The following is a 27,678-nucleotide window of genomic DNA, read 5'->3' on the forward strand; positions in this document are numbered from 1 at the left end:
GGTGTTGAGGTACATTTTGTGAGTAAAATGTGTTCTCTTTCCCCACTTGAAAGGACATTGACTATTTTATGACTTTAATGACATCATACAGGTATACATGTGCTCTACATGACAAAAAACGTTTTTAAATACTCCTTTAAAGGTGCAGTGTGTAATTTTTAGAAGCATCTCTTGACAGAAATGCAAAATAATATACAAAACAATATTATCAGTGGTGTATAAAGACCTTTCATAATCAACCGTTATGTGTTTATTACCTTAGAATGAGACCTTTTATCTACATATACTGAGGGTCCCCTTACATGGAAGTCGCCATTTTGTGCCGCCATGTTTCTACAGTAGCCCTTAATGGACAAACTTTTTCACTAAGTTTTCTCCGACGATGACATTTTCCACGATGAGTTTTCTCTGTCCGGTGCGGCTATACCGTTGATTCTCTATGTCAGGGATTCCCAAAGTGTGGTGCGCGCACCCCCAGGGGTACGCGAGCTGCCACCAGGGGGTGCGCGAGAGGAAAAATGTAATGGCGGTCTGTTTCTTTAAGTGGGATTTTTCCATACAATAAAAAAATAAAAAAATGAACAGTAAACATTTCCTTTGTAATCGCTTTTATTTTAAATAAAAAACTATACTTAATTAGTTTTTGATAGAAACGTAGAAGACAGCTGCTGTCTTTTTCTACGCACTGCTCTTCTGTTATGCACTGCAGCCGCTATATACGTGCCAACTTGTTTCATTCATTCCATATATATTATAAATATGCTTAACTGGCTGAAATCAGGGAAACTGTCAAGTGTGGGACGTCTTATGATAAAGTTGTTAGTCACAAAGGAGGAGAGGGACCAAGAGAGAGAGACTTTTTTATGGCACAAATAGAAACAATGAAATGTGACGAGACATGGGCACGTCTAATGCACAGGATACGCGAGGAATGTGTTTTAATGCATGGTAAAGAGACCGCCAATGAATTATATAATAAAATACATACATACTTAAAAAGACACTGTAGGGAACTAATTAAAGGCTTTCATTTAATTTTGTTTGAAACTTAAGCTGTTATAATGAATCTGCAAACTATTATACACCTTTTGTGCGAACAGTAAAGGCTTTCGTGAATGATGGGTCTGCACGTTACCCACGCATTTAGAAGGAGAGCGCACTGGTAAACATGAGGAAACTCTCATATATCATCTATTAGCTGACGGCAGTAAGTGTACGTTTTTTACCATTGTAAACTCGAATGGCATCTAAATATCACGGTGGTTCTTTTTAGCGTGTTTTTTTTTGTTTTTTTTTTGAAGTGGGGATTGGGGGTGCGCCAACCCGGTTGGGTCATAGAAGGGGGTGCGCAGGAAAAAAAGTTTGGGAACCCCTGCTCTATGTGTTTCAAAAGCGAGAGTTGAGCAGTGGACTGCAATTCCCAACCTCACCACTAGATGCTGCTAAAATTTACACACTGCACCTTTAAAATACACCTACTTTAAGATGCCACCCCTGCACTACTAGAAATCACTTATTTAGACATATGAGTGGGATTTTATTTATTTATCAAATCATTTATTTGTTTAGTCATTAAGAGAGCTGAAGAGGTGGACGGACAGCAGAGGTGCAGGCTGCTGGTTGCCACGGAGACACTAATGTGGATCTGGACTCAGCAGGGCTTTTAGGGAACTTAGTTTGACATTAATTGTCTCCTGACTGACCACCAGTGTTACGTCCATCACATAAAACAAAATCAATTATACACTGAGGCTTTTCATGTGGTGTTGATGGGGTTAAATAACTATCAGCAGCAGTCACTGCACTTAAACTGTCACCTGTGGGAGAACACACTCTTGTATTTCTGAGTCACGCATTCATTTAGATTCCTCCTCCTCCACAATGTACACTGGTGACTCAGGTGCACTTGTTCCCAACAGTCCAGCTCTTTAATCCCTCTCTTCATAACTGGCAATTTGAAGAGGTGAGCTAACTTCATAGGAATAACACATAAAGAGAATTTAGCTGACATTCTACTGAAATAAACTAATATTTATTTAACATCATGATAGTTTGTTAAATAACACACTTTATTTTCAAATGTTTTTGAGAGAAAGTTAGCCAACTTTAATATAGTGATTCATTAAGGGCTCTTATGTCATATTCGTGTCTCCCTACAAAGTACAGACACACTGCATGGAGTATGTTAAATAACAGTAATAGTTTACATTCTGTCTCCAACTTTTGTTGTTGACGTATTGAAAAGTTTCACCATTTTTCTATAGCTTTTAAAAAATATTTGCTCAAAAAGAAGCACTAAATAACTTCTTGAGATTTATATTCACTTTTTTATATCTATTAATCTCCATAAAAACTGTACCAGCGCTGCAACAGACAAAGCTACACAAATCTAGATTTTAATTTAATAAGCTTTATATTAAAATACAAGCTCTCTTACCATGGCTTCCTGAGCAACAGCAATCTGTTTACAAAATAAACCCATTCCCATTTGTAAGCACACTGTATAATATGATATTCAGCCACAGTGTAAACGTGTTCCTGTATAGCTCAGTGGTAGAGCAAGGTCATGAGTTCGAACCCAGGGAACACAAATACTGATAAAAAAAAAATGTATATCTTGTAATGCACTTTTAGTCATTTTGGAAAAAATTGTCTGCCAAATGCATAAATATATAAAACATAGTGAAACTGCAAAATAAGCCTTGGCGTTACCTAACAATTATCATGAATTTGATGCATATATACATAAGAGAGGTTAAATGTATAAATACTAAATGGTGACCTATAGGAGCAGGATCACAGAGATTAGTGAAGAGAGTCCTGCTATGCTAATATTACAGCTGATCCATGGCCAGACAGGGGTATCAAGTCCACTTAGATTACTTAGGCTACATGTGTGAAGAGGAGGATGGGAGCATGAGTAATGGAGAGTTATTATGTGTGATCCTTAAATGTCACTCTGGGTACTGCATTACTTACTGTCTTTATTCATGTATTTCATTTATCTCTGTTTCTTGCTTTTCAAGCATTCACATTAATGCATTTGACACATGCTTTTATACAAACCTTTTTACAATGCATACATTTATCATCAGAAGTATAGGCAGAAAATGTAAACATTATGGGGCAGTGATAGTACTCGAGTCCGAGACCGGTTTCTGCTTTCTCGGACTCGTCTCGGACTTGTTCCTTCAAAGACTCGGCCTTGGACCACAGTGGGAGGAGAAGGACTCGTAGTTTTTAGACCTAGTCCTTGAGACCAATGCATTTTTTTATGTTCATATGAACAAAACACACAACACATAACAATAATAATAAAATGCGATGTTGACGGGCATTTTTTGAAAATGACATCTCATGGTGCAATGCAAAGATACTGCCATCAGAGCCGTTTATTTATCTCTAGAAAATAGGCAGAAGATTATGCATGTGGTAGGGATTTTTTTTAATGATAGTAAAAGCATAGTCCGACATTAAGACTGCTACTCTAAACAATTTCCAATCTAGCTCTGTAGGCCTAACAGTTGATTATTAACTGGGGTGATATTAAATTGTGAATATGAAAACTGACATGTTTTTAGGGTCTTGGTCTGACTCTGTCTCAACTCCTAAAGGACTCGGTCTCAACTCAGACTTGCATCCTTAAACACTCTGTCTTGACTCGGACTTGGCATAGGCGGTCTCATCCCCATCACTATTATTGGGCAGTTTCCTGGACAGGGTTTATCTTTTAGTCCCAGACTAAAATGCATGTTTGAGCTGCCTTAATTTAAAAACACCTTGTATTGACATATCTTAAAAATACCAGTGCCATTGTTTTGTCTCAAGATGTAAATGTCCTAATATAACTAAGGCCTGGTCCTGGATTAATCTAAACCCTGTACGAGAAACTGTCCCTATATGTGTTAAAATGGTTTTAGTGAGATACAATTGCTTAATTACCTTATTTGTGTTAAATGGGAAATTTCATAAGACATTTTAAGATGTCAAATAAATCGTTGGTGTCCCCTATGTGTGTATGTAAAGTTTTAGCTCAAAATACCCCATATAATTTATAATAGCATGTTAAAATTGTAGGTGTGAGCAAAAAATGTGCCGTTTTTGTGCATGTCCTTTAAAATGCAAATGAGCTGATCTCTGTACTAAATGGCGGTGCCGTGGTTGGATAGTGCAGATTAAGGGGCGGTATTATCCCCTTCTGACATCACAAGGGGAGCCAAATTTCAATGACCTATTTTGTCACATGCTTGCAGAGAATGGTTTGCCAAAACTAAGTTACTGGTTAGTTTTTTTTTCACATTTTCTTGGTTGATATAGAAGCACTGGGGACCCAATTATGGCACTTAACATGGAAAAAGTCAGATTTTCATGATATGTCCTCTTTAAGTTATATTTGATACTGCATTACAATCCTTACTTTGTCATGGAAAGATATGTTGGCTATAACTTTAAACTAAAAGGTTGGTAAGTAATTTCATTACACTACATATGTTGACAAATATAGGGGTGGTTTCCCTAACAGAGTTTAAGTTAATCCAGGACAAAGCCTTAGTTATATTAGGACATTTCACAGTAGTTTCACAAACAAACCTTACAAAAAACAATACTGTGCATCTAAAGACAAAACAATAGCACTGACATTTTGTTAAGATTTGTCAGTACAGGTTTTTTTTTAAATGAAGGCAGCTCAAACATGCATTTTAGTCTGGGACTAGGATAATTCATGTCCAGGAAACCACCGCATAATGTTTATGTCTTGTTCCTAAACCTTTAAACTACTGGCTCCATTAACTTTTCCTTGACTTTTGCTTTTTTAAATAAACAAGGGACATTAGTTATTTTGTTGTAATCAACAGCACAGTACTGTTGTTCGAGGTTTTTTTCTTTTTAACCAAATATTTATATGCCAATTCTTCAGTGATCAGTTTCTATTATTTTTTTGTCCTCTTGTCTCTGTCACTGCAAATCTTATATCACTGTGAATATTTTAAAAAGCAACTTTTTAGTATGATCTGTATTAAAATATGTGTCTAAATTATTACATTACATTAAATTAAATTAAACAAATTGTAGTTTGTGTCTAACACTAAGAAATACAGCTTAATAATAAAGTTTAAAAGCTTTATGTGGATATATATGCTTTTAAGTTTTCCATTTAATTGTTAACAAACTTTAATATCCAAAATGAAAACTGAATTTCTAGAAAGTGCTTGTACTGGTTTGTCAGATTTATTTGTGGAGTTTTGGGGGCGGGTTATATGAAATTAATGGGCGTGGTTAAATGAATGGAGTAGAATGTCATGCAGCTCTACCCGGCAGACGGCAAGAGGATACTTTCAAACGGTAAGCTTCTGTTTAGCTACAAAAATACAACTGAAACTTAATACCAAAAATGAGATTGTCAGCTTTAATCCATCACTGTCGGATTTTTAAGGTTAACATAACGGTAGTCGGTTGTTAGCGTTGGTCGGTACGCTCAGCTCAGAGAATTTGGCAACTTCATTACGCACTCATATGTTATTTCTAAACTAGACAGCAGCTATTGCTCACCCATAATTATTATTACTATTAATAATTCATGATAATACAATAACTACCTATTTTGTCTACTTGGAGGTTATGGACTGTTATAGAAATATTTATGGAAAATTAGCTTTTTTATAAAAGTGCTAGGGTTTTAGACACAGCTAGCGTCTTTCTTGTGTCTAATTTAAGATTGGCACCCTCACCCTTGTGTCTTCAGAAATCCATAGTCTCATCCCCCGCGTGCCTGTTTCATGGTGGTGTGCAGATGCTGGTTATCCCCGCCACATTGTTAAATAAATATATTTTGATGCCGAAAATACGTATTAAGGTCAGGTTTGTCGGTTAAATATCGGTTAGATCTGATTTAGTCAGCAGTCGCCCGTTATTTTTACCATTGATGGTCATCATGACATCATTAAATACCGGAGAGGAATACCGGGGGATCTCAGTGGTTTTGATTTAGCAATGAGGATTTCCTGTCGGATGCGGCAAACCGGCGGCATCATTGTTTTCCAGTTCCTGTAACTGGTGAGCATTAAGGTTTTATCGAATGTGCAAAATCTCTCATTGACATCGTATCGAATGCATGTGGGTTACATATTGGTCAACATTTGGTCAAACGAAACGAAAAAGGTCAAACAACGAAAGACTAATTGCAATGCATATATATATATATGACTGAATTACAATATGCTGAATAGTCTTTATTACAGTGTCTGGGTCAGCAATGCCGCCCCAACGACACGCTTGATTTGAGGAGCAGCATTCTGTCTACAGTTTAGTTTTAATTCGCCATACATTAGAGTAAACGATGTTTTTTTTACTCTTATGCATTTATAATCTATTATATATTTATTTATATCATTCTTTGAATGGCTGCAATGAGAAATATGATGGTAGAATACTGCCTTCTGTATCCCTATAGCACTGTTTTGGGTAGAGTCATCATATTCCTTTCACAAAATTTGATCTGACACCCAGCCAGTGATGTGCAAACATATCTTGCACTTTAAGTATGGTCTTTAAATTTCAATTGCATCAATTTCGCATTGCTGTAGATCAGTCTGACTAAACTCCTTAAATGAAAATAATTTTATCAAAATATTTATTCTACCAAGACATCAAAAAGGGTTACCACACAGTCTAAACAGGATCTTGCACATAATCTTTTTGCAATTGTTACTTTATTTGTTGTTCACCTTGCTTGTTTTGCCTTTGTTTCATAGAGAGCTGGGTGGTTCTTGTAGGACTCTATCTTTAAATCAAAGCCATGGGAAAGGATTACTATAAGATCTTGGGGATACCGTCAGGCTCGAATGAAGATGAAATCAAAAAGGCCTACAGGAAGATGGCCCTAAAGTTTCATCCAGATAAAAATAAGGATCCTAATGCTGAAGAGAAATTTAAGGAGATAGCAGAAGCTTATGAAGTTCTGAGTGACCCAAAGAAGAGAGTCATCTATGACCAATACGGGGAGGATGGTGAGTATTGTAGATTCAGTCTACACTAGAACCACAGCCAAAGATCTCAGTATCTTATTAAATTCTCTGACTCACCCTGTGGGCTAAATTAGTTGTCTGGGTAACAGTAGTTTATCATACTTTTCCTTGAAGAGCATTGTATAGTATACCCGTATAGCTTCTAACTTATTTCAGGAAAACAATAAAGATGCCAATAACAAGAAAACTGCATGCTTTCAAGTATTGTTAATTTGAACAGTTTTTAAAACTGTGGGTTAGGACCCACTTGTGGGTCGCACAGTGGGATAAGATGGGTTACGCAAAGTCGCTTGGCGTTAACAGGGAATGACACAAAAAACAGTTTAGTCCAACTAATGACAAGTAATGACTTATTTTGGTATGATATGCCATAGGGTATTATAAATTATATATTAAGTATTATTATAAATGTAAATTTCACAACCGTATTTCCCAGACTGTTAGTCACACATTTTTCATAGTTTGGCTGGTCCTGCGACTTCTAGTCAGGTGCGACTTATATGTCCAAATTAATGAACCAAGAAAAACCATTATCTTCTACAGCCACGAGAGTCCGCTCTATGCTGCGGCTGTATTTATGTAATTCAATGGATTCAGTGATGTGGAATGACTTCGGGACCTTTTTGAACTTGATTTGGCTTGTCGTGTTAATTTAGCCTATTTAGCCTCCCAGGTATGTTGGACATGCTATTGTGTTCGGTGAATAAATGGTAATGTTACGTTAACATGTACGGACAACTATTTAGCCTGATGTTCAGTGCTATTGTTTAGTTGAATAACTTGCCTTTCCAGATTAAATCTCTGTTTTTGGGCTTGGATTTTGTGAATAAACAAAGTAAATAAATGCGACACATAGTCCAATGCGATTTATATGTTTTTTTCCTCTTCAAAACGCATTTTTGACTGATGTGACTTATAGTCCGGAAAATACAGTAATATATAGATTATACCTATTTTAGTAGGTCGCAAAATGATAAGTTTGAGAAGCCCTGCTCTAGAAGATAGGATGAGTTTAAAGACCTTAACTCACAAGGATGGACCACTGTTGTTTATATGCAGTATAACACTTCTGCTTTTCCCTAAAAATCAAAACAACTCCATTCAAAACAAATATTTGCATTTTGCAATGGTTAGAAGAAACATGGCAATCTTCTGAAATGTCTATTGAGCCAATGAGGGATCTCGGATGTTCCCAGTTTTGCTAGCTTCAGGCTAGATGCCAGCATAATAAAGCTATCTTTAGATAGATACAATGGCCAGTTCTGTCCCTGTAGCTCAACTGGTAGTGATAGCAAAATAGCAACACAAAGGTTATTGGTTTGATGCCCCAAATACATGTTCTAATGTAATAAATGCACCAGAAGTTGCTTTTGATGAAATGTAAATGCAACCATTTATATATTTAGATCATGGGGGTCATTGCACCAATAAATCATGCACCAGTTTGCCCTTTCGTATTGCATGTAAGGCCTGTATAATAAGCCCTTGGGTACAGATTTACTGTATCAGTGGCAAACTAACTTGCCTCTAGTAAACCCGTGTACCCTGCGTCTTGCCTCAAGGTAGCCTCTGTTTCGACACAGGGCTTTGCTAAAAAGAGTTTTTGCAAAAGCAATGTTTTAGCCTGTAGGTTTAACTGGAGGTATGAGCATTGCTGGTTGAAAGCTGGAATACAATACTGTATTGCATATAATCTAAAACTTCACACAGTGCTTTTTATATTAAATTAGATTACTTTATTGTCATTGCATGACACAGTACAATGAAATTCTGGTGGACTTCCTAAAACAGTACTCAATATACTTAAAAGAGCCTATACATGTCAAATATACATACATACATACACTTACACTATAGTTTAAAAAAGAATCTGTACATCTAACATTCACATGCATTCACTTACGCACTTGCACACTCAATGTTAACACATGTATATGTACATACGGTATGTAAACATATAGATAAATACTATGGATATTGAATTTTAAATTGCAGATATGATATTGCACAGATACGATATTGCATATGAAACAGTAAAGAGATTCCAGCTTCAGGTTATGACTCATCACTTAAGCCCAGTTGTTGTTGTGTTTGTTGCTAAACAGAGACTTTGAAACAACTTAATGATCTGTACTATGAGCTAAATGGAGCTATTATTAACGTCACATGACCTGTTTTCTCTTTTTGTTTTAGTCTGAGGAGATGATATTTGTTTCATAGATGTTTTAAAGAATGAGTTGAAAACGTTTTATAAGATGTTACCATTAAGTTTGCAGACTAAAGAAAGAAGACGTGAAGTTGGATGAGTCACCGTATGTTCTGATCTGAGTAGTGCATTTATTACAAGCCATCAATCACCCATTTTAACAAATGGGTGTTAATATATTTACTGTAACAAGACTGAAATAAATGTTGCTTTTTAATTGGCTTGTTCTATACTTTCATCTCTAATCCTTAATTTACCATTGAAGTGGCTTCACCACAGTAATTTTCCCCAGGAAAGAGAGAGAGGCTGTACTTTGAATTTTGCACTACATACCTTTTTCTTTTTATTTGCACTATTTGTAATGCTTTGGCAATACAAATGTACAGTTTTTGTCATGCCAATTGGCAGAATCCATGCAAAAATCCATGATGCAAAAATCAATTTTTTTTACCCAGGTTTGAAAACGGGTGGGACAGGATCATCTAGTGGACAAGGAAGTACATATCATTACACCTACCATGGGGACCCACATGCCACCTTTGCATCTTTCTTTGGAGGCTCCAACCCATTTGATATATTCTTCGGCTCGGGACGCCAACGAGGAACCACTAATGGCTTTGCAGATCATGTTGATCATGACATGGATATTGACATGGATGGAGATGATGATCCTTTAAGTTCCTTCAGTCACTTTGGCTTCAATGGTATCAATGGTTTTCATCACGGTGGAGGTCGTAGACATCGCACTGAGCCTTTGCATGGTGGCAGGAAGAAAGTACAGGACCCTCCGGTGGTACATGAGCTTAAAGTGTCTCTGGAGGAGATCTTCCACGGATGTACCAAGAGGATGCGGATCACTCGCCGACGACTGAACCCAGACAGAAAGACAATGAGGACAGAGGACAAGATCCTTAACATTGTCATCAAGAGAGGTTGGAAGGAAGGGACCAAGATCACCTTTCCCAAAGAGGGTGATGAGACGCCGGAGAACATTCCTGCTGATATTGCATTTGTGCTAAAAGACAAGGGGCACCCACTTTTCAAAAGAGATGGCTCCAACATCATTTACACAGCAAAGATCAGTCTTAAGGAGGTATGTGTTCTGAAATGTTTATAAGTTTGACATAATTAGTCAATTGAATTGTCACCTCACATATGCATGCATTTATACTAGGCTATATGAACATGTGGGCCTTTTCCTTCTACCCCTGACTGTTGGTCAAGTAGACCTGGTTGTTTAATCAGTTGGCGCCTTTATCCCAAAAATAGATAGACCCAGTCCTAGTTTATTGCAGGTTCAACTCTGGACTACCCTCCCTTATTAACATAGACTTGAATGGGTTAATCGATCAACCTTTCAAGTTCAGCTGCATTATTAATCGTATGCAAATCATTGCTGTGTTATTGTAGTTGTACTAACAATAGGGATGATACATATATAAATTATAACAAAAATATATAAACAATATCTATAAATTCATTTATATACCCCTCCATATGGCTGTAACGACTTTACAGTCCCTCTGTGGTTCAAAGTCTTTGCTGATTTACTCGCTCCCACTTCAGTGTGAGAGCACAGGAATGTCATGATACGGTGTCATACGGCAAAGCACACTCCTCACTTTTAGAAGGGGAGTTGAACCGGCACGATAAAAATGTCATGTGTTGGAAGCAAGCCTGGCATATTCAGTTGGACACTTAATACAGGATGCAAATTTCCTCAGAACTTGTAAAAATAAATATTTTTTGATATAGTTTACATGCACAATAATGACCACTTAAAATCTGTTTACTGTAGATGATATTCAAAAGGAGACTGCCAGACTTTGCCTTCTTGTTGCAGACCAAACGTTTAATGTAACAGCTCATAGCTACAGTGCTGCAATGCAAGCCTGAGGGATTGTAATAAGAACATTTGAATTTCATATACTTCTGCCTCAAGTCATCAGCACGAACATTTATATCAAAGCAATAATTTAAATATTTTAAGAATCTAGCCTTGCAATAATGGAATTTAATTATCTGAATGACTAAGGATTGCATAGATATATTATTATATGTTCAGTGACCTAGAAAACCACGGTCTCAGACTATCACCAGAAATAGACTTAATGAGTTGCGTTGATGTGTCTCAGAATACCGCTGTCATTAATGGGGATAACATTAGTGGTAAGGGTGCTCTCATCAGGATGTTTGGGGTCCAATCACTGGAAGCTGTCTCGGTTAGATATGCACCGATATGACATTTTCCCACCGATATCCATAGCGGATTATTTAGACTGATATCTGCCAATGCCGATCTGAAGATTACATTTTCTTAATGTTATTCATTCATATAATGACCACTAATATTGAACATTAAACTTGTGATGTTTCATTACATTTTCTATACACAGTGCTCAAATTCATTGCATTTTCCTGTTCTTCAATTTGACAAGTGTTTATGGATGCCGTTTAAATCATTAGTAAATGAGATTGTCTTAAGGCATGATAAACAAAACTGGGAATAAATAGTATGAAAACAAACAAAGAACGATCACTGAAACTGTCAAATGCTCATGTTGCAAAAAAAAATGTGTATAAAGAAATATTTTAATTAGTGGTACGCTTTTTTGCCTTTCTGTTGACTAAGGGTGTCACGATTTTTACGTCCGGTCGGCTTGCCAGGCGGGAGAAAACCTCTCAGATTTTTATATTTTAAACACGAGGGATGTATTGCTACAACTCCTTGAAATGCATATCATAAACAGGATTACTATCTACTGATCTGACTTCAAACAGCTCTCTGCACGTGCGCGAGAGTGAGGCGCCAAGATGCAGCGTGTTAAATTTTAAACAAAAGGGATAGTTTGCCTCAGCCCGCATGAAACGCATAAAACTGAACAAATACGTAATGATTACTACTTTTGTTTATGTTTAGACTTCGGACAGATGCGAGAGCGCGTGGCGTGCACGTGAGACAGAGAGAAGCGCAGCTGCTTATGACGCACTGGTTTTATTTCAGATGCTAGGAGGAGTCCAAACGCGCGCATTAAGTCCATGTGCGTGCAAGAAGGAATCCTCTCTCTACAAGCTCTCTCGCGTAAAGTGAAGCCCACAAACCCCATGCAAGGAAAAGTAAGCAAAGTGCATGTTAATGTGAAACTATAATAATAATATTAAATATTAATGGCATTTTTTGTCTTTCAAAAAAAAGTAAAAATCGAGAATTGAATCGAATCGTGACCTTAGCACCGAAAATGTCATCGAATCGAGGATTTGGAGAATCGTAACACCCCTACTGTTGACTACTTTGACAGGCAAGGCAGTCTGTGATGTCAGCTGTTTAAAAGATTGTGTCCTACAGTAGCTTCCATCACCTACAAAAATATCTTCTCATTTTAAGTAGGTCCTCATTAGCATCTCATCTGTGAATTTGAATCTTAGAAACAATGTATTAAAATGGTATACATTTAACAGTCTGCTAATAGTTTCTGAGAAGTAGTGATGCAGTGACTTACTGTACTAAAAGTCATTAGATACTTATAAAGAAAATAAGGGATATTGTGCAACCAGATGCTATCTCAAAATAAATCCAGACAGGGTGATCAGGAACATGATGCGAAAGCTGAGGGGTGTTGTATCACCCTGAAGGATTTAATTGCAATAACAACCTGTCTGGGTGTACATTATCCTACTTATTTTAACTAGTTTGCTATACATGTAAATATTTAGACACAACATTTTGATTTAGAGCCCATATAAATTAAACTCCATTTCGTGTTTTCGTCCCACTCCCGCAATGTTCTGTTATTCACCCACCTTCTTACGCTTAAATAGGACCTATCGTCCGATTAACGATATTAAATTTCCTTTGATGTGTAAGTGTGTATTAGTACAAGTTAACAATATGCAAAAGGTTCAAACACCAAGGTAACAATGACGCGAGTTATCGTCTCTAACGTAAATCTCTTTTCCTGGACTACAACAAACACACGGATTGTAGGCAACAGTTTACTTCCTGGGCCTGTTGATGTGGAAAATAGCAACATTATCATAATTCCTCCCGCACTCACATAGATATGTACACTAGATGTCGCCTTGGCTACGGCAGTTCATTGGACCGAATGCGTCAAATAGAGCCGCCATCTTGAAACAGGGGAACCCCGCATCAGCGTCATTGTAGGCAATGGTGTAACGTAAATAAAATCTCCATAAATCGTCATGAAGGCGATTTTCTTGGTTTTCTTTTGGTTCGTTTCAACAGTCAGACATGTACTTAGCATTGAGTCCAGAATTTTTTTAAATTTGGATATTATGAAAATCTACTTTTTCTAACTATAATGCATAGTTCTAGTAGGCCTAACATCCATACGCAGCACAAAAGTCTGGCATCGTCTATGAATTCGAAGTACATGCGGAGATAGCAGTTTTACTTCCAAACAGGGAAGCCACCAAACACTTCCGTGTTTTCCCTATTTAAAGACTGTTACATGAGGAGTTATACTAGTAAGTATGGTGCCACAAAATAAAACTTTTTTGGTACCATAGGAATTAATGGGTCTAGGCTAAATCCTAACACATTCACAACGCGCTGTACAGTGCACGCATTGAAAAAAGATAGGTATGTATTAATTTGTCTAGGTTGAGGTAATAACATAGTTTAATATGGCAAAAGGGTAGACTATTCCTTTAGAGGACAAGTTTGGTATTTTACACTTAAAGCCCTGTTTTCAGATTGTTTATGATGAAATAGAACGGTTTTGACAGAAATTTGGACAGATGATGCTGGCCTGAGAATTTTGGGGTGTATCAGCCCCCACCCTAACAATGACTGTATAGGTGCACTGGAACAATCCTTCCTAAAATGCATTAAACTTTCGTTTACAAAGACGTGAAACTCTCCGAGTGGTCAGGGGTGTCCACTGATATGCTCACACAAAAATCGCTGCAAAAGACGCATTCCAACAGGTTTTATTGTAGTTTTTGTCCAACTCCATTGACTTGTATTAGATGTGCTGTGAGGTACGGTATTACTCCGCGCTGGGAACTTTGTTTGTATTCCTGCAATTGGCAAAGGCGGATTATGGCCACCAACTGGGCTGGAGTGTCTATTATTCAAGCTCTCAGCAGAAGAATGTACGGATGTGAGGTGTTTGGAAAAATAGGTCCACAAGTTTACAACGAATGGTAAAACACCTGTTGGAAAGCATCTTTTCCAGCGATTTTTGTATGAGCATATCAGTGAACATCCCGACCACTCGGTGAGTTTCACGTCTTTGTAAACGAAAGTTAAATGCATTTTAGGAAGGATTGTTCCAGTGCACCTATAGACCCATTGTAGAGGTGGGGGCTGATACAACAGAAACCGAAAATTCTCGGGCCAGCATCATATGTCCAAATTTTAGTCAAAACAGTTCTATTTCATCATTAACAATCTGAAAACAGGGCTTTAAGTGTAAAATACCGAACTTGTCCTTTAACTGAACTTTTATCAAAAGAATGTCCCAACGACAACTGTCTTAGTGTCTCTTCTTGAAAAACCAACCATGATATGCTCTCTAAGGCTTCAGTCACACCAAAAGCGCTTTAAACGCTTGCAAACGCAAGGCGCGACGCACTGCCTTTTTTAAAAAAAGAGCAGTGCGACGCGGCTTTTCATATTGCTAAGCAACCACCGAGTCAGCTGTCTTGTCAATCAAATATTGAAGCGTGAGCGCTCTTTTGCTGTTAACTGTCATATCAGCAGAAACTTTAAAAAGAGGACGCTTGCTCTGACCTTGTTTGAGGATGAGAGGTGCACAAACACGCAGGAGAGAGTGAGCGAGTGGAGTCCGGTTCTTCAAAGCAACTGTAAACTTCCCTCGCCACAACGTAAGGCCCGCCTCTCCCCTCATTCGATTGGACAATGGAAAGACACGAATGACGTCGGGCGCTTCTCCGCTCTCAGCGCTCCTTCAAAAACGCGTCCGCGGCAGGCGGCAAAAAACCGCAAGGCGCTCGGCGCGCATAAACAGCGCGCAAACGCGCCCTGCCCATAGAATATCATTCAAAAAAGGCGCCTGCAACTGCCATAAACGCTATTGGTGTGACTGGCCCCTTAAGGTGCACTCAAGGCAACACCGGGATACAAATACATATTGTCAGGTTTTCGGTGCAGTTTTTAAAAAACATATTTTACTGTGAACGTTGATGTAACAGAGAAAAATCAATTAAATAGGTCATACTGTATAACTAAAATAAAAATTTAAGTGATTTTATACTTATGACAAATTAAGGAGGCTATTACATTTTTACCGAACAATTTTAAACACCTATGCAAGAAAAGAATGCTGTTGACTCATGAAGGTTTCAGTACCCAACAGCTCCTCAAAAGTTAGTAAAGGATATGCTGCTCTGTCAAAGGATGTTGGAAGTGGGCTATTACCAGAATTGAGTTTATGCTAAGTTTGTGGAACTCAAAGCAGTGAGTACAGTTCGCTCATTTTAAATAAGAGTGCCGTGTCATAAGGGCCAATAAACATCACAAACTGACTTGCCATCTGCTACCTTATCTCATGCATACTGATGGCAACCTGCCTCAAAGATTTTCATCTGCTTGCTGCTTGCTTGAGGCATTTACAGGACCGATTTAGAGGATCTGGACCTTCCTCAGGGTCACACTGTCTCTATTTTCATTTCAGTCTTCATGGCCATGTTGGTGGAACCCCAAGGCCCTGCTGTAATTAGAATACCTTTAATAGCACAGTATTAATGATCAAAGGTTATTACAAGAAAAAACTGGAAGCTCCATGTATGCTGATCATTACTGTACCTATTGACCTTCTTAATTGCACATCAGCACATTTACACAGAAGAAGAAACCAAATGTGTTTTTTACATTTGACATATACAGAGTATATACATTTTCTTAATTAAAGAGCACCTATTATGGGATACACGTTTTTAAACATCATTTTGTGTGTAAGTGTGTATTAGTACATGCTAACGATATTCAAAAAGTACATACCTCAAAGAAAACGATGACGCGAGTTATCGTCTCTAACGTTCGAGGACTACAAAAAACACTCGGATTGTAGGCAACAGTTTACTTCCTGGGATTAGTGACGTAGATAAGACCAACATTATCATAGTTCAGCCCTCTCTGCTTTGCTTGGGTACGCCCTCAAAGACGAGGGTGGGGAGCGCCGAGTCAGAAGAGAGCTAAAATGGCGGAGGTTGGGAGTCCCTGCTGTGACTCTGTTTGCAAACTCTTGTTTCATTGTTTAAGCGATTAAATCTCTCGAGTAGACGCTGTCTCTTTAGATGCGAGGCCAAAATAGCACTTTATGGACTTACACAGAGGACATCATGTTTAATACGGTTCCGGAAAAATCCAGTCAGAAGTTGTTCACGGAGTTTTCACAATAACTGCTTCTCATGAACCGAAGCTGGACGTCTCCTTCTGAAAGTTGGATTACTGTGCACTTCTGGATCACAGGCTGTAAGTATTCACGTTTATTATTTGCCTTTTACTGTACATTACGTAACCGGTAACCGGAGATTAACATAATGTGCGTGTAGAGCTAAGCTTGCAAGCGAACTGTTTTGTGTTGTAATACTGTATTTCATAAACAACGTACCATATTTACACACGTGTATGTTGAATTATGCAGACTATCGTTTTTTTATCGATGTTGGTTAAGACATGTTTACAAACTTGCTAAGTTACCAGCTAAACTGTTACCGGTAAAATTTGTTCTCATGATCAAACTCAAGAAACTCTAAGTACAGATGATTTGTTTAAAGTTATATGTATTTTACTGTTGTTTTTACTTGAAGCTTTCTTAGATTTTGAAACGAAGTAAACACGTAATGTGTGTTGCTAATGTTGGGCCATGTAACATGTAATACATTTACGTTTTAATGAATAGTCTAACGAGTTATAGTCGTTGTACTCTATTGTTATAATATGTCTTTTTGACTGAATACATGTTTGTTTTATTTGTCTATATCTTAGATTCGCAGCTGGACACATCCTTCTACACTGTATGCAAACATGCAACATCATAACACATAGTACAAGGAGTCAGACTGGCATATGAGGAGCAAAGGTGTGTAACACAAATGATGTATTTAGCTAGTGAAACCACTACCAGTCTTAGATGTAGAACTGATGATGACAAAGTTTTTTTTCTCTGCATAATCATAGGAACCCAGACAGTAGCATCGTTTCACAATGTTTCCATCACCATCATCAGTGGATGCCTTTGCCGTCCGTAGCCTGAGATTTCAGATTTGCAGCAAAAAAAATTGATTTTCTCATTTATTGGAATGCTATGCAGGTATTTAAGTATTTTAGTAACTGTGTTAAATAAAGTAGTATTTACTTTTACAATAAATTTATGCTTGTTTATATTTTACAGGTATTTGTACCTTGCAGCCATCCATTACAATGTCACCAAGCCGTAACAAAAGCAGGAGAGGGAAAGTACAAGGCTATGTTCCCAAAACACACAAATGACATACCGTAAGCAGTAATGTTTTATTTCAAATACATTCATAATTAAAAACTTAATGTATGAAGCAGGGAAATAAATTATCAAAACAAAAGATTTGACCGCAATATTTCTACAGTTATGTGGATGATGTGATCAGGCTTGTGTTTGCTGAGGTATTTGAAGATAAGCTGAAGGAAACCCCGATTCCAATGGACCTGGCATCACAGTTTGAGAGACCTTCAAAGGAGGACGTGATTGCATGCCATCTTCAGTGCAGGGGTCGTCGGAAGCCAACATTCCGATCAGGAAGCTCCAAGCGTATCTGGAGAACAACACACGACAGGATGATAACCCTAAAGTGTCATCTTAGATAGCATCAGCTGACAAAGCTTTGATATGCCATTTATCTGAATAGATAGCTGTAAGAAGTGAATTGAACAATTTTTGAAAGAAGAGCACAATATGGTTACTAAAGTATGTTTATTTGTATATTGTTTAACATTTAAATATATATTTGTAATAAATAAACTTTTGACTGACTTTTATATTTTCTTTAAAGTTACATCTTTTGTTCTTTTGGGTACTTTGTTACTATAATGATACTTTTCTGTTATTGGTTTAAAAATGTAATAAAACTTACTCTAGTCCTGCGCCTCAAAGGCTTATAGTCGGTACAATAAATGTTCTGTGTGTAGGGATTTAGACAATTTGTGCAAAACCTGGATGATGAATCACGCAGGTAAGAGGCCCTGGAACCTGTTGCATTCTCCTTAAAACCTAGTAAGTAAAAACATAGCACAGTCTTTCATAATAAAGTTTACCATAGTAAAATAATGTAGAACTAACATTCATTTCAATTAATACTTTTTTTGTGCTACATTTGTTGTTTCCATATAGTTTGCACAGTAAAATAGTATGTAAGCAGTATTTTATAATTAATTTTACTAGAGTAAAATAATGTAGAAATTACCAAGTGAAATCGTTTTATAATCATTTCAACAAATACTTTATATGTGCTACATTTGGTGTTTCCATATAGTTTGCACAGTAATACAGTATGTAAGCAGTCTTATAATAAATTTTACTAGAGTAAAATAATGTAGAAATTACCAAGTGAAATCGTTTTATAATCATTTCAACAAATACTTTCTATGTGCAACATTTGGTGTTTCCATATAGTTTGCACAGTAATACAGTATGTAAGCAGTCTTATAATAAATTTTACTAGAGTAAAATAATGTAGAAATTACCAAGTAAAATCATTTTATAATCATTTCAACAAATACTTTATATGTGCTACATTTGGTGTTTCCATATAGTTTGCACAGTAATACAGTATGTAAGCAGTCTTATAATAAATTTTACTAGAGTAAAATAATGTAGAAATTACCAAGTGAAATCGTTTTATAATCATTTCAACAAATACTTTCTATGTGCTACATTTGGTGTTTCCATATAGTTTGCACAGTAATACAGTATGTAAGCAGTCTTATAATAAATTTTACTAGAGTAAAATAATGTAGAAATTACCAAGTAAAATCATTTTATAATCATTTCAACAAATACTTTATATGTGCTACATTTGGTGTTTCCATATAGTTTGCACAGTAATACAGTATGTAAGCAGTCTTATAATAAATTTTACTAGAGTAAAATAATGTAGAAATTACCAAGTGAAATCGTTTTATAATCATTTCAACAAATACTTTCTATGTGCTACATTTGGTGTTTCCATATAGTTTGCACAGTAATACAGTATGTAAGCAGTCTTATAATAAATTTTACTAGAGTAAAATAATGTAGAAATTACCAAGTAAAATCATTTTATAATCATTTCAACAAATACTTTATATGTGCTACATTTGGTGTTTCCATATAGTTTGCACAGTAATACAGTATGTAAGCAGTCTTATAATAAATTTTACTAGAGTAAAATAATGTAGAAATTACCAAGTGAAATCGTTTTATAATCATTTCAACAAATACTTTATATGTGCTACATTTGGTGTTTCCATATAGTTATGTAGTACGTTATAATTACCTTTTGGATGTCTTTGCAACACATTTTCGTCTTCGTTTAGCATTCTGGCAGAGCTAAGGACACCTAAAAAAGTTAAATCCAATCGCATTCATTGACGGAGATCGTTTATATCGTAACGGCCGTCTGAACTCTCTGGATCGAGCTCGAAGTGGTAAGGCAGTACAGACACCATCGTTTATAGAGAAATATAACGCTTGTTTACGATGCCTCTGAGGCTGTGACTCAGTCAGAATCTGTGTCAACCCACGCGTAGTCAGGGGCGTAACTTTCAAACACAAGCCGAACCCAGCTGACCAATAACAGTTGAGTAGTCATCTGACCAATCCGATTACACTAGACATTTTGGGAGGCGGAGACAGGAACTAAACCGAGCGTTTTCCAGACAGTGGGAAATCGGTGAGGTATGTAAGCAATTTATAAGACTCACAATGCATTAGTTCAAGTTTTAATAACATGTATGTACTATGGGATATTGCAATAACGTGCTAACGTGCCAATTTATTAGCATAATTGGTGCTCTTTAAATATTCATGCTTAGAAATTACATTTGTGAAGATAACTCTACACCAGTGGTTCTCAAACTTTTTGGTGTGCCCCCCTTGTGTAGGGTGCATCTATTTGCTCCACACCAAAGAAATTTAATGACATGAAATAATCTCAACCTTAGAATTTAAATGAATCAAAACATATTAAAAGATACAATGTAGTGCTGTTGGTTAGTAGCCTTATTTTTTTAGGTTTAATTACACAGAATTAATGATAAATTAAATTAAATTATATAAAATGTCATATGGGGCCACCATCTCGCGCCCCCCAGTTTGAGAACCATCTGATCTGTCTCTACTATTGCACTTTAATGCTGCTGCTGCCATCAAATGACAAGGGATTTACACCTCGAATTAGGTAGTCTGTCATAAATGTCGGCTCATTGGAAGGAAAATGCCCTTCTTGCAAATATTCTTGGAATATTATGATATAACTTTGATGATAACTATCATTAGCCATATATATATATATATATATATATATATATATATATATATATATATATATATATATATATATATATATATATATATATAAAACAAAGTGGATTCTACAGTTCTTCATTGTAACAAAGTGGATTCTACAGTTCTCCATTGTAAATATCTGGTTAACTTACTCTGGCAAGCTTTGGCAAATCTACTAAACTAGATTTAGTCAGATGGTCCTTCTTAGCGGTTGGTACACTTTCACCATATTTGAACTTTTTGTTCATAACGTCTGAGTACACAGCTGCAGCTTAATTCTGCACTGGTTAAGAAATACACTTTGTTCGAGAACATTGCTTGAAGCTTGAGCCTAGTTGCTGTTTGGGAAACATCATCATTAGCCAAAGTTCCAGACTGGGTTGAGTTGAGATGTCATGGTCAACTGTTTGTGAGAGTATCAGGTACTGCCTTGTTTCCATGAATCCGTCTTCCTCTCTTCCCCCTCAGCCCCACTGCTGCTGTCTGTAGGAAGGAGCTGATCTCATTGCTAACACATTTTCTTTTCCCTTGAGGCAACTGCTAAGCAAAGCTGCCTGCAAATGTTTGTGCTTAGTATTTGCAGAAAGTTCATGAAACACTTGCAGCAGAAGCTTACATGAAATGACTCCAGACTTAATATTAAAGGAATATTCCATTTTCTTAAAAGAAAAATCCAGATAATTTACTCACCACCATGTCATCCAAAATGTTGATGTCTTTCTCTGATCAGTCGAGAAGAAATAATGTTTTTTGAGGAAAACATTGCAGGATTTTTCTCATTTTAATGGACTTTAATGGACACCACCACTTAACACTTAACTCAACACTTAACAGTTTTTTCAACGGAGTTTCAAAGGACTCTAAACGATCCCAAACGAGGCATAAGGGTCTTATCTAGCAAAACGATTTTCATTTTTGACAATAAAAATAACAAATATCCACTTTTAAAGCACAACTTCTTGTTTAAATCCGGTCGTCATGCGCTAGCGTGACCCGACGCCATACGTCATCACGTCAAGAGGTCACAGAGGACGAACGCGAAACTCCGCCCCAATGTTTACAAATGTGGTGAAAGAGGACCGTTCCTACGTTGTTGTATGTCAACTGATACTAATTAATGTCTTTGTGTCAGTTTATTGTTTAAAATAGTCAGCAAACGTGAGTTTTATATTTGTAACACGTGACCTCCCTACGTCACTACGCATTTACGTTAGGTTGCGCTGGACCGGACCTAAACGAAAAGTTGTGCTTTAAAAGTGTATATTTGTTATTTTTCTTGTCAAAAATGACAATCGTTTTGCTAGATAAGACCCTTTTGCCTCGTTTGGGATCGTTTTTAGTCCTTTGAAACTCTTTGAAAATGTTAAGTGTTGAATTAAGTGTTAATTGTTGGTGTCCATTAAAGTCCATTAAAATGAGAAAAATCCTGCAATGTTTTCCTCAAAAAACATAATTTCATCTCGACTGAACAAAGAAAGACATCAACATTTTGGATGACATTGTGGTGAGTAAATTATCTGGATTTTTCTTTTAAGAAAATGGAATATTCCTTTAAGCCTAAATTTCCTCAATTTATCCATTCCCTGTTTAACTGTATATTTTGCTTTACAGTATTTTTTAGGTTATGCCCCTGAAATAATCTTTAATTTTGGATTGACCAAAATTATCGCAATCGTAAAAATTGTGATTGAAATCAGTTGAAAAATGTTTGTGCTAAAAAATGCAAAAGTATGTGATAATAAGGTTGTTTTCCCCAGTCCAAAATGATGGCGATGTTGACGTATGATTCTGAATATACAGTACTGTGCATTTTCTGTTTGTATCTTAATAAAATAGATATGGAATAAATATGGATGGACATTAAAACTTCTAAAACAGCAAGTCTGGTGATGGTGGCCTAAGACTTTTGCACAGTACTGTATGTCTATAGTTATATAGTCCACTTCAGCCTAACATCTGTCCCATAGCATAGACTGTAAATATATGGACGTAGTGTCCATGACATCACCTGTAGATTTGTGAAGAGCATTTTTGAAGCCAATAGTTGTCGGAGCCTGCTGTGGCCATCACTTTCAGATATTCGAAAACGGGCAAAGAGGGGATGTGGGTGAAGCGGAGGTGCCTGGTTGCTGAAACCACACCCGCCTAGCTAGATGGTAGTGACAACAGCGGCAGTTCAGCTGTCAATCAAGTGGCCACAACCTTAATTATGCTAGGGATGCAAATTATTAGGTCTTTACATTTTTTTTAAATAGTTTTTTTTGCTATTTTCGTCATTTGACTGAACAAGTGAAAAGGCCGAATACATTTTACCGAACAATGAGGTCTTTCTGAGAGGCGTGCGAATGCAGCAGACATGTTGGTGAAAGCATTTTAAAGTGTCAGAGAAAGACGTGAAAACATACAGCTCTACAAGTTTCCTTTGTCACTTATGCAGCTCAACATATACAGTACAGTGCTGCATAAGTGTGTACATTTCTAACGGCAAAGTAATGAAAAGGTTATTTGCATTTGGCGCAGGTATAGAAGATGGGATTAATATCCATTTAGCCAAGACTCATTTATGTCGTTAAATGTAAATGGAATAGTTTTTACAAGTCAGATAGCTATCAGATCAAAAAAGCCACCAGGTGTATAAAGGCCCTATAATGACTGCTGAAATGTTAAAAAATGTCATTGTTAAATAATGTGAAATAAATATAGTAAAGATGATATTCTGAAAATGTAACTTGAGAAAATTGGCAAAAAAAATTGAAATTGAAAAAGAAATTTGTCCGGTATTTGGCCTTCGGCTGAGTGTTTCGTTTTATTCGGCTTCGGCCAAGAATTTTCCTTTCTGTGCATACCTAAATTATGCAGAATTTTAAGGCTTAATATTATTTAAACAGACGAGTTACAGAAAAATCACCCCTTCACAGTTGTCATGAAGGGCAAAATTAGCTATATAAACAAAAAACACTTTTTGAACCAGGCTGTAAACACATTTATTTCTGCTGTAAAGTTGGGAATTTTATCAAGGGGGGGTCTATGGGATTAACTATGTTTTGTAGCCAATCTCTAGCGGCCTGTCAATGAATTGCAGTTTAAGTCACATCCATGTTGGCTTCATGATAGGGACCGGAAGGTTGCCCCATAGTGGTCTTCACTGTGTTGTTAACTTTGGTTTGCTTTGTGAATTTTATTTCGAACTTTGTCTACTGGTTAGCAGCAGGGCTTTTATTCCTTTATTATTTGAGTGCTAGTAAAGCCTAGTCTTAAATCAAAAACAATTGCTTTAAAAGTTGGCACAAAAGTGCCTACTGGATTCTAATTTCAGTTTGCTTATTCAACCCTAGGAGAGCCATGGCCAAAATTAGCTTTCTGTGTACTCAGCGAACCCCTTTGCAGCATAGCACGCACACACACTTGGACATCACCACACTTATTTGTGCATATTTCAACAAGTTAACACAGAATCTTAAAAATACATTATATATTGTGTAATCTTACTATAAATTCAAATAATTTGTCATTTATCTTACATTTATGTGTGTTTTAATTCAAATCTATACTTTAATTTGCACAGAATCATGAAGATTTTTGCTTGTGATTTCTGTAACTGTAAGATGATCGACGAATCCTACACTAAGTCTTTTTTCAGCTTGTAGATTTAGTGCTCAAGTGTTGAAATACTATAAACAACCGTTGTCCACACTGACACAACTGCTTTTGTCTTTTTTTTTTAGGGGTTATGTGGCTGCACAGTAAACATTCCCACCATTGATAACCGAATGATCTCTTTGCCCTGCAACGATATCATCAAACCAGGTACAGTCAAGAGACTACGTGGAGAAGGTCTGCCTTTCCCAAAAAATCCATCACAGCGTGGAGATTTGATAGTGGAGTTCCAGGTACGCTTCCCAGACAGAATACCACCCCAGTCCAAAGAGATCATCAAACAGCACCTACCACAGTCTTAGAGGAAATTCTTCTCGTGGATTCACTTTAATGCTTTTCCCCTTTTGGTCCCCCAACAATGGCTGAATTTGAAGAGTGGCAGATACGTCAAAAAGGACTAGGAGCTCATTTAGATTTTTTTTGTTACAGTTTTACATAATTTATTTTGAAATTCTCTAAATAAGCGGAACACTGACTTTCTGGCTATTTTAAGTGGTTTGTTATGCTACGGCAAATGGCTTTTACTCTTTTAATGACTTTTTTCATTTTTTAGGAATAATCTTACTTTTTTCGTCTCTGTTGAAGGCAAAAGAATACAAGAAAGACTAAATGACTGAACCCGTTGATATTTTTGGTTTTGTGTTGGGGATAGACAAGGATGGACAATCCAACAATCACATGCTATTTATTCTGGATTTGGATCTTCGTTATTTTGTAGCCGATTGAAATCCTTTCCATTGTACAAGTCAATAAGCTTATTTTGAATGGTTGAAGTATGTAAAACTAAAAAGTGTTATCTTGGGGATTTTCAAGCACCAGCAGAACCTGTTTGTTGACTACTTGATATATTTCCTCTCCCCGAACCACCTTATCAGTCTACAGGTGCTTTCTAGTCATTTTTTAAGTACCAGGTGCTGGCAAACCTTTGTAGGTTTAAAAACATGATTGGTTTTGAGTGCCTTAATGTGGCAAAATCAACCTTTTAATTTTGATGTAATGCTTTTGTTACAGCTACATAGTATTAATGAGATTAATTTGCCTTCAAAATGGGACATTTCCATGTTTAAGTGCCATAATTGGGTCCCCAGTGCTTCTATCAAACTAGAAAATGTGAAAAGATCAACCCAGTTACTTAGTTTTGGTAAACCATTCTCTGCAAGCATGTGCAAAAATAGGTCATTAAAATTCGGCTCTCCTTCTGATGTCAGAAAGGGGATAATACCGCCCCTTAATCTGCACTATCCAACCACAGCACTGCCATTTCGTGCAGAGATCAGTTAATTTGCATTTAAAAGGACACACCCAAAAATGGCACATTTTTGCTCACACCTACAAAGTGGCAAGTTTTATCATCTTACAATATAATAAATGATCTGTATGGTATTTTGAGTTAGAACTTCACATATGTACTCTTTATTTGACATATTAAAAAAGTATTGTGAAATGTCCCTTTTAAGTTCCAATATGTAATGTATTGTGGTAGCCATCTTTATGGGGATGGTTCACCCGAAAATAAAAACAAGTAATCTGCCATTACTTATGGTAACATTAAAGTTGTTCCTATGACTCTAGTCTTCTTAAAGCCATGTGATAGCTTTGTGTGATGAATGGACCAACATTTCAATGTTTATTTACTGAACATCAAGCTTACGCATGTTGAAACCTAACATGTTCATGATACACAAAACCTCTTTGTTTATGTCCATCCAGAGGGACCCAGCATAAGCAGGAGAACTTGATTTTGTTTGGCAGTAAGTCGTCAGGATTCGCTCCAAATCTGTGTTGTATCTCAAAATGGCACAAATGTCTGCTGGATGCTACAACTAAGGGGATTTTGCTTTATTGTGTTTTAAAAGTTAGACTTCTTACATCTTATGACCTTTACACAGTACTATTGTATGGCTTTTAGAAGACTTAGAATATAAAGCAATTGTCCAATGGGCTTTTACTTTTACTTTTGTTTATTTTCTGGAGCTTGACAGCTGCCACAATGAGTAAGTCAGCATAATTTTTCCCTGGTAATTGAATAGCAGTTGGAAAAAAAACTCATTAATTTGTCCATTAGAGAATTCAGTAGAGTATACTAACGTCCACCATCATTAAATGAAGGATCTGAGTATGTTGATAGACCTGTCTATAGATCTGTATGACACTCATCTATCAGTGCTGTTAAACAGATAACTGTGATGTCAAATGATCATTTTTTATGCTTTGAGGTCTTTACTGTTCAGTAAGCACAGCTAAAACTATAAAACTTTTTTTTTAACAAAGTTGTAATGAGGGATTTTTAATACAACATTTTCAATATACTGTATTTTACACTTTTTCGATGGGCAAAGTGAAATAATTTGCAATAGTTTCCTGTATTTTAACAAGAATGACTCCTATTCAGGAGACTTGTGATTTAGCATTTTATTGTAACCGCAGCCTTTGAGTAACAGTATTTTCTATGGATAAACCACCAGGAATTTCCAAGGAGGCATCCAGGTATCACACAAACAGTCACAGAGGATTCTCAAAAAATTGTGTTAATATGTTTGCCAAAAAATTAGAAAGTACGGGGCAAGGTGTTTTTATGAGAGGTGTCAGATGTTTTGCTATGTTTTATTCTTGTACACACAAGACATTTAAATGTTTGGGCGCTTGAATATGAAACTTGTTTAATTTTTATGACTGTCCTCATGTGTATGAGAAACTATTAAAATCAGGTCTGTGCCACAGAATACAGAAAGCAAACAGTGTGTTAGTAAGTGTGATGCTGGCTCTGAAGTACAGTGTATGAGTGCTTTTGGACTCTTCCATGTAACAGTATATTGTTTAGTTCTTTATTAAAGGTTTACATTTAAAAGAACAAAAAATAAACAAAATATACAAACATACAGTAATAAGGATCACTGCGTTTGTTACAGACTGAACAGATGTAAATAGCATGGCACACCAATAAAAAATCAAATCAAAGCTATTTTTAAATTCTTGACCACAAATCTGGATTTTCATTAAACAATAATTAATACTTCCTGTGGTTACAATAGTTGTTACAATCCAACAGTATATAGAATAAAAAGTTATGAGTTTAGGCATATAAAAGTATACTCTTTATTGTAAATGTTTGATGTTATTTATTGTTGTTTTATCCAATAAGATAATCTACACAACTTTTATGATTTTTGAAGTCTAAATGCGTTTACTAGAAATAAAAAAAATGTGTTAATCTGTGAAGGTTATAAAATAAAGCAATAAGCCCCAAGAAGCAGTGGGTTACCAGTGCATTTTATAACAG

General features: G+C 36.4%; 1 protein-coding gene and 2 long non-coding RNA genes across 5 annotated transcripts; 2 read left to right on the forward strand and 1 right to left on the reverse strand.

Moving 5' to 3' along the window:
• The first annotated feature begins 5,274 nt into the window (after positions 1 to 5,274).
• dnajb5 (DnaJ heat shock protein family (Hsp40) member B5) lies at positions 5,275 to 27,277 on the forward strand. 3 transcript variants are annotated; one of them, XR_010532190.2, is made up of 5 exons: positions 5,275 to 5,343; positions 6,753 to 7,007; positions 9,687 to 10,324; positions 24,467 to 25,553; positions 25,611 to 27,277. XR_010532190.2 is itself a non-coding variant. In XM_065267030.2 (4 exons), the coding sequence occupies exons 2-4, from the start codon at positions 6,797 to 6,799 to the stop codon at positions 24,698 to 24,700; spliced, it is 1,083 nt and encodes a 360-aa protein (XP_065123102.2). In that variant the 5' UTR covers positions 5,275 to 5,343; positions 6,753 to 6,796; the 3' UTR covers positions 24,701 to 27,277. The 3 variants fall into 3 exon arrangements, 2 of the variants coding, with proteins under 2 accessions (XP_065123102.2, XP_065123103.2); XM_065267030.2 differs by having other exon boundaries at positions 24,467 to 27,277; XM_065267031.2 differs by lacking the exon at positions 5,275 to 5,343 and adding an exon at positions 5,636 to 6,054 and having other exon boundaries at positions 24,467 to 27,277.
• LOC141282185 (uncharacterized) lies at positions 16,246 to 17,967 on the forward strand. Its single transcript, XR_012336692.1, has 5 exons — positions 16,246 to 16,693; positions 17,210 to 17,303; positions 17,402 to 17,534; positions 17,616 to 17,719; positions 17,827 to 17,967. It is a non-coding gene; the product is annotated as an uncharacterized lncRNA (long non-coding RNA).
• On the reverse strand, positions 17,721 to 20,228 carry LOC141282186 (uncharacterized). Its single transcript, XR_012336693.1, has 2 exons — positions 18,331 to 20,228; positions 17,721 to 18,012 (listed from the first exon to the last, which is right to left on the reverse strand). It is a non-coding gene; the product is annotated as an uncharacterized lncRNA (long non-coding RNA).
• Positions 27,278 to 27,678: the final 401 nt, after the last annotated feature.

This window comes from Paramisgurnus dabryanus, chromosome 5, assembly GCF_030506205.2.
Source record: "Paramisgurnus dabryanus chromosome 5, PD_genome_1.1, whole genome shotgun sequence".
NCBI classification, from domain to species: Eukaryota; Metazoa; Chordata; class Actinopteri; order Cypriniformes; family Cobitidae; genus Paramisgurnus; species Paramisgurnus dabryanus.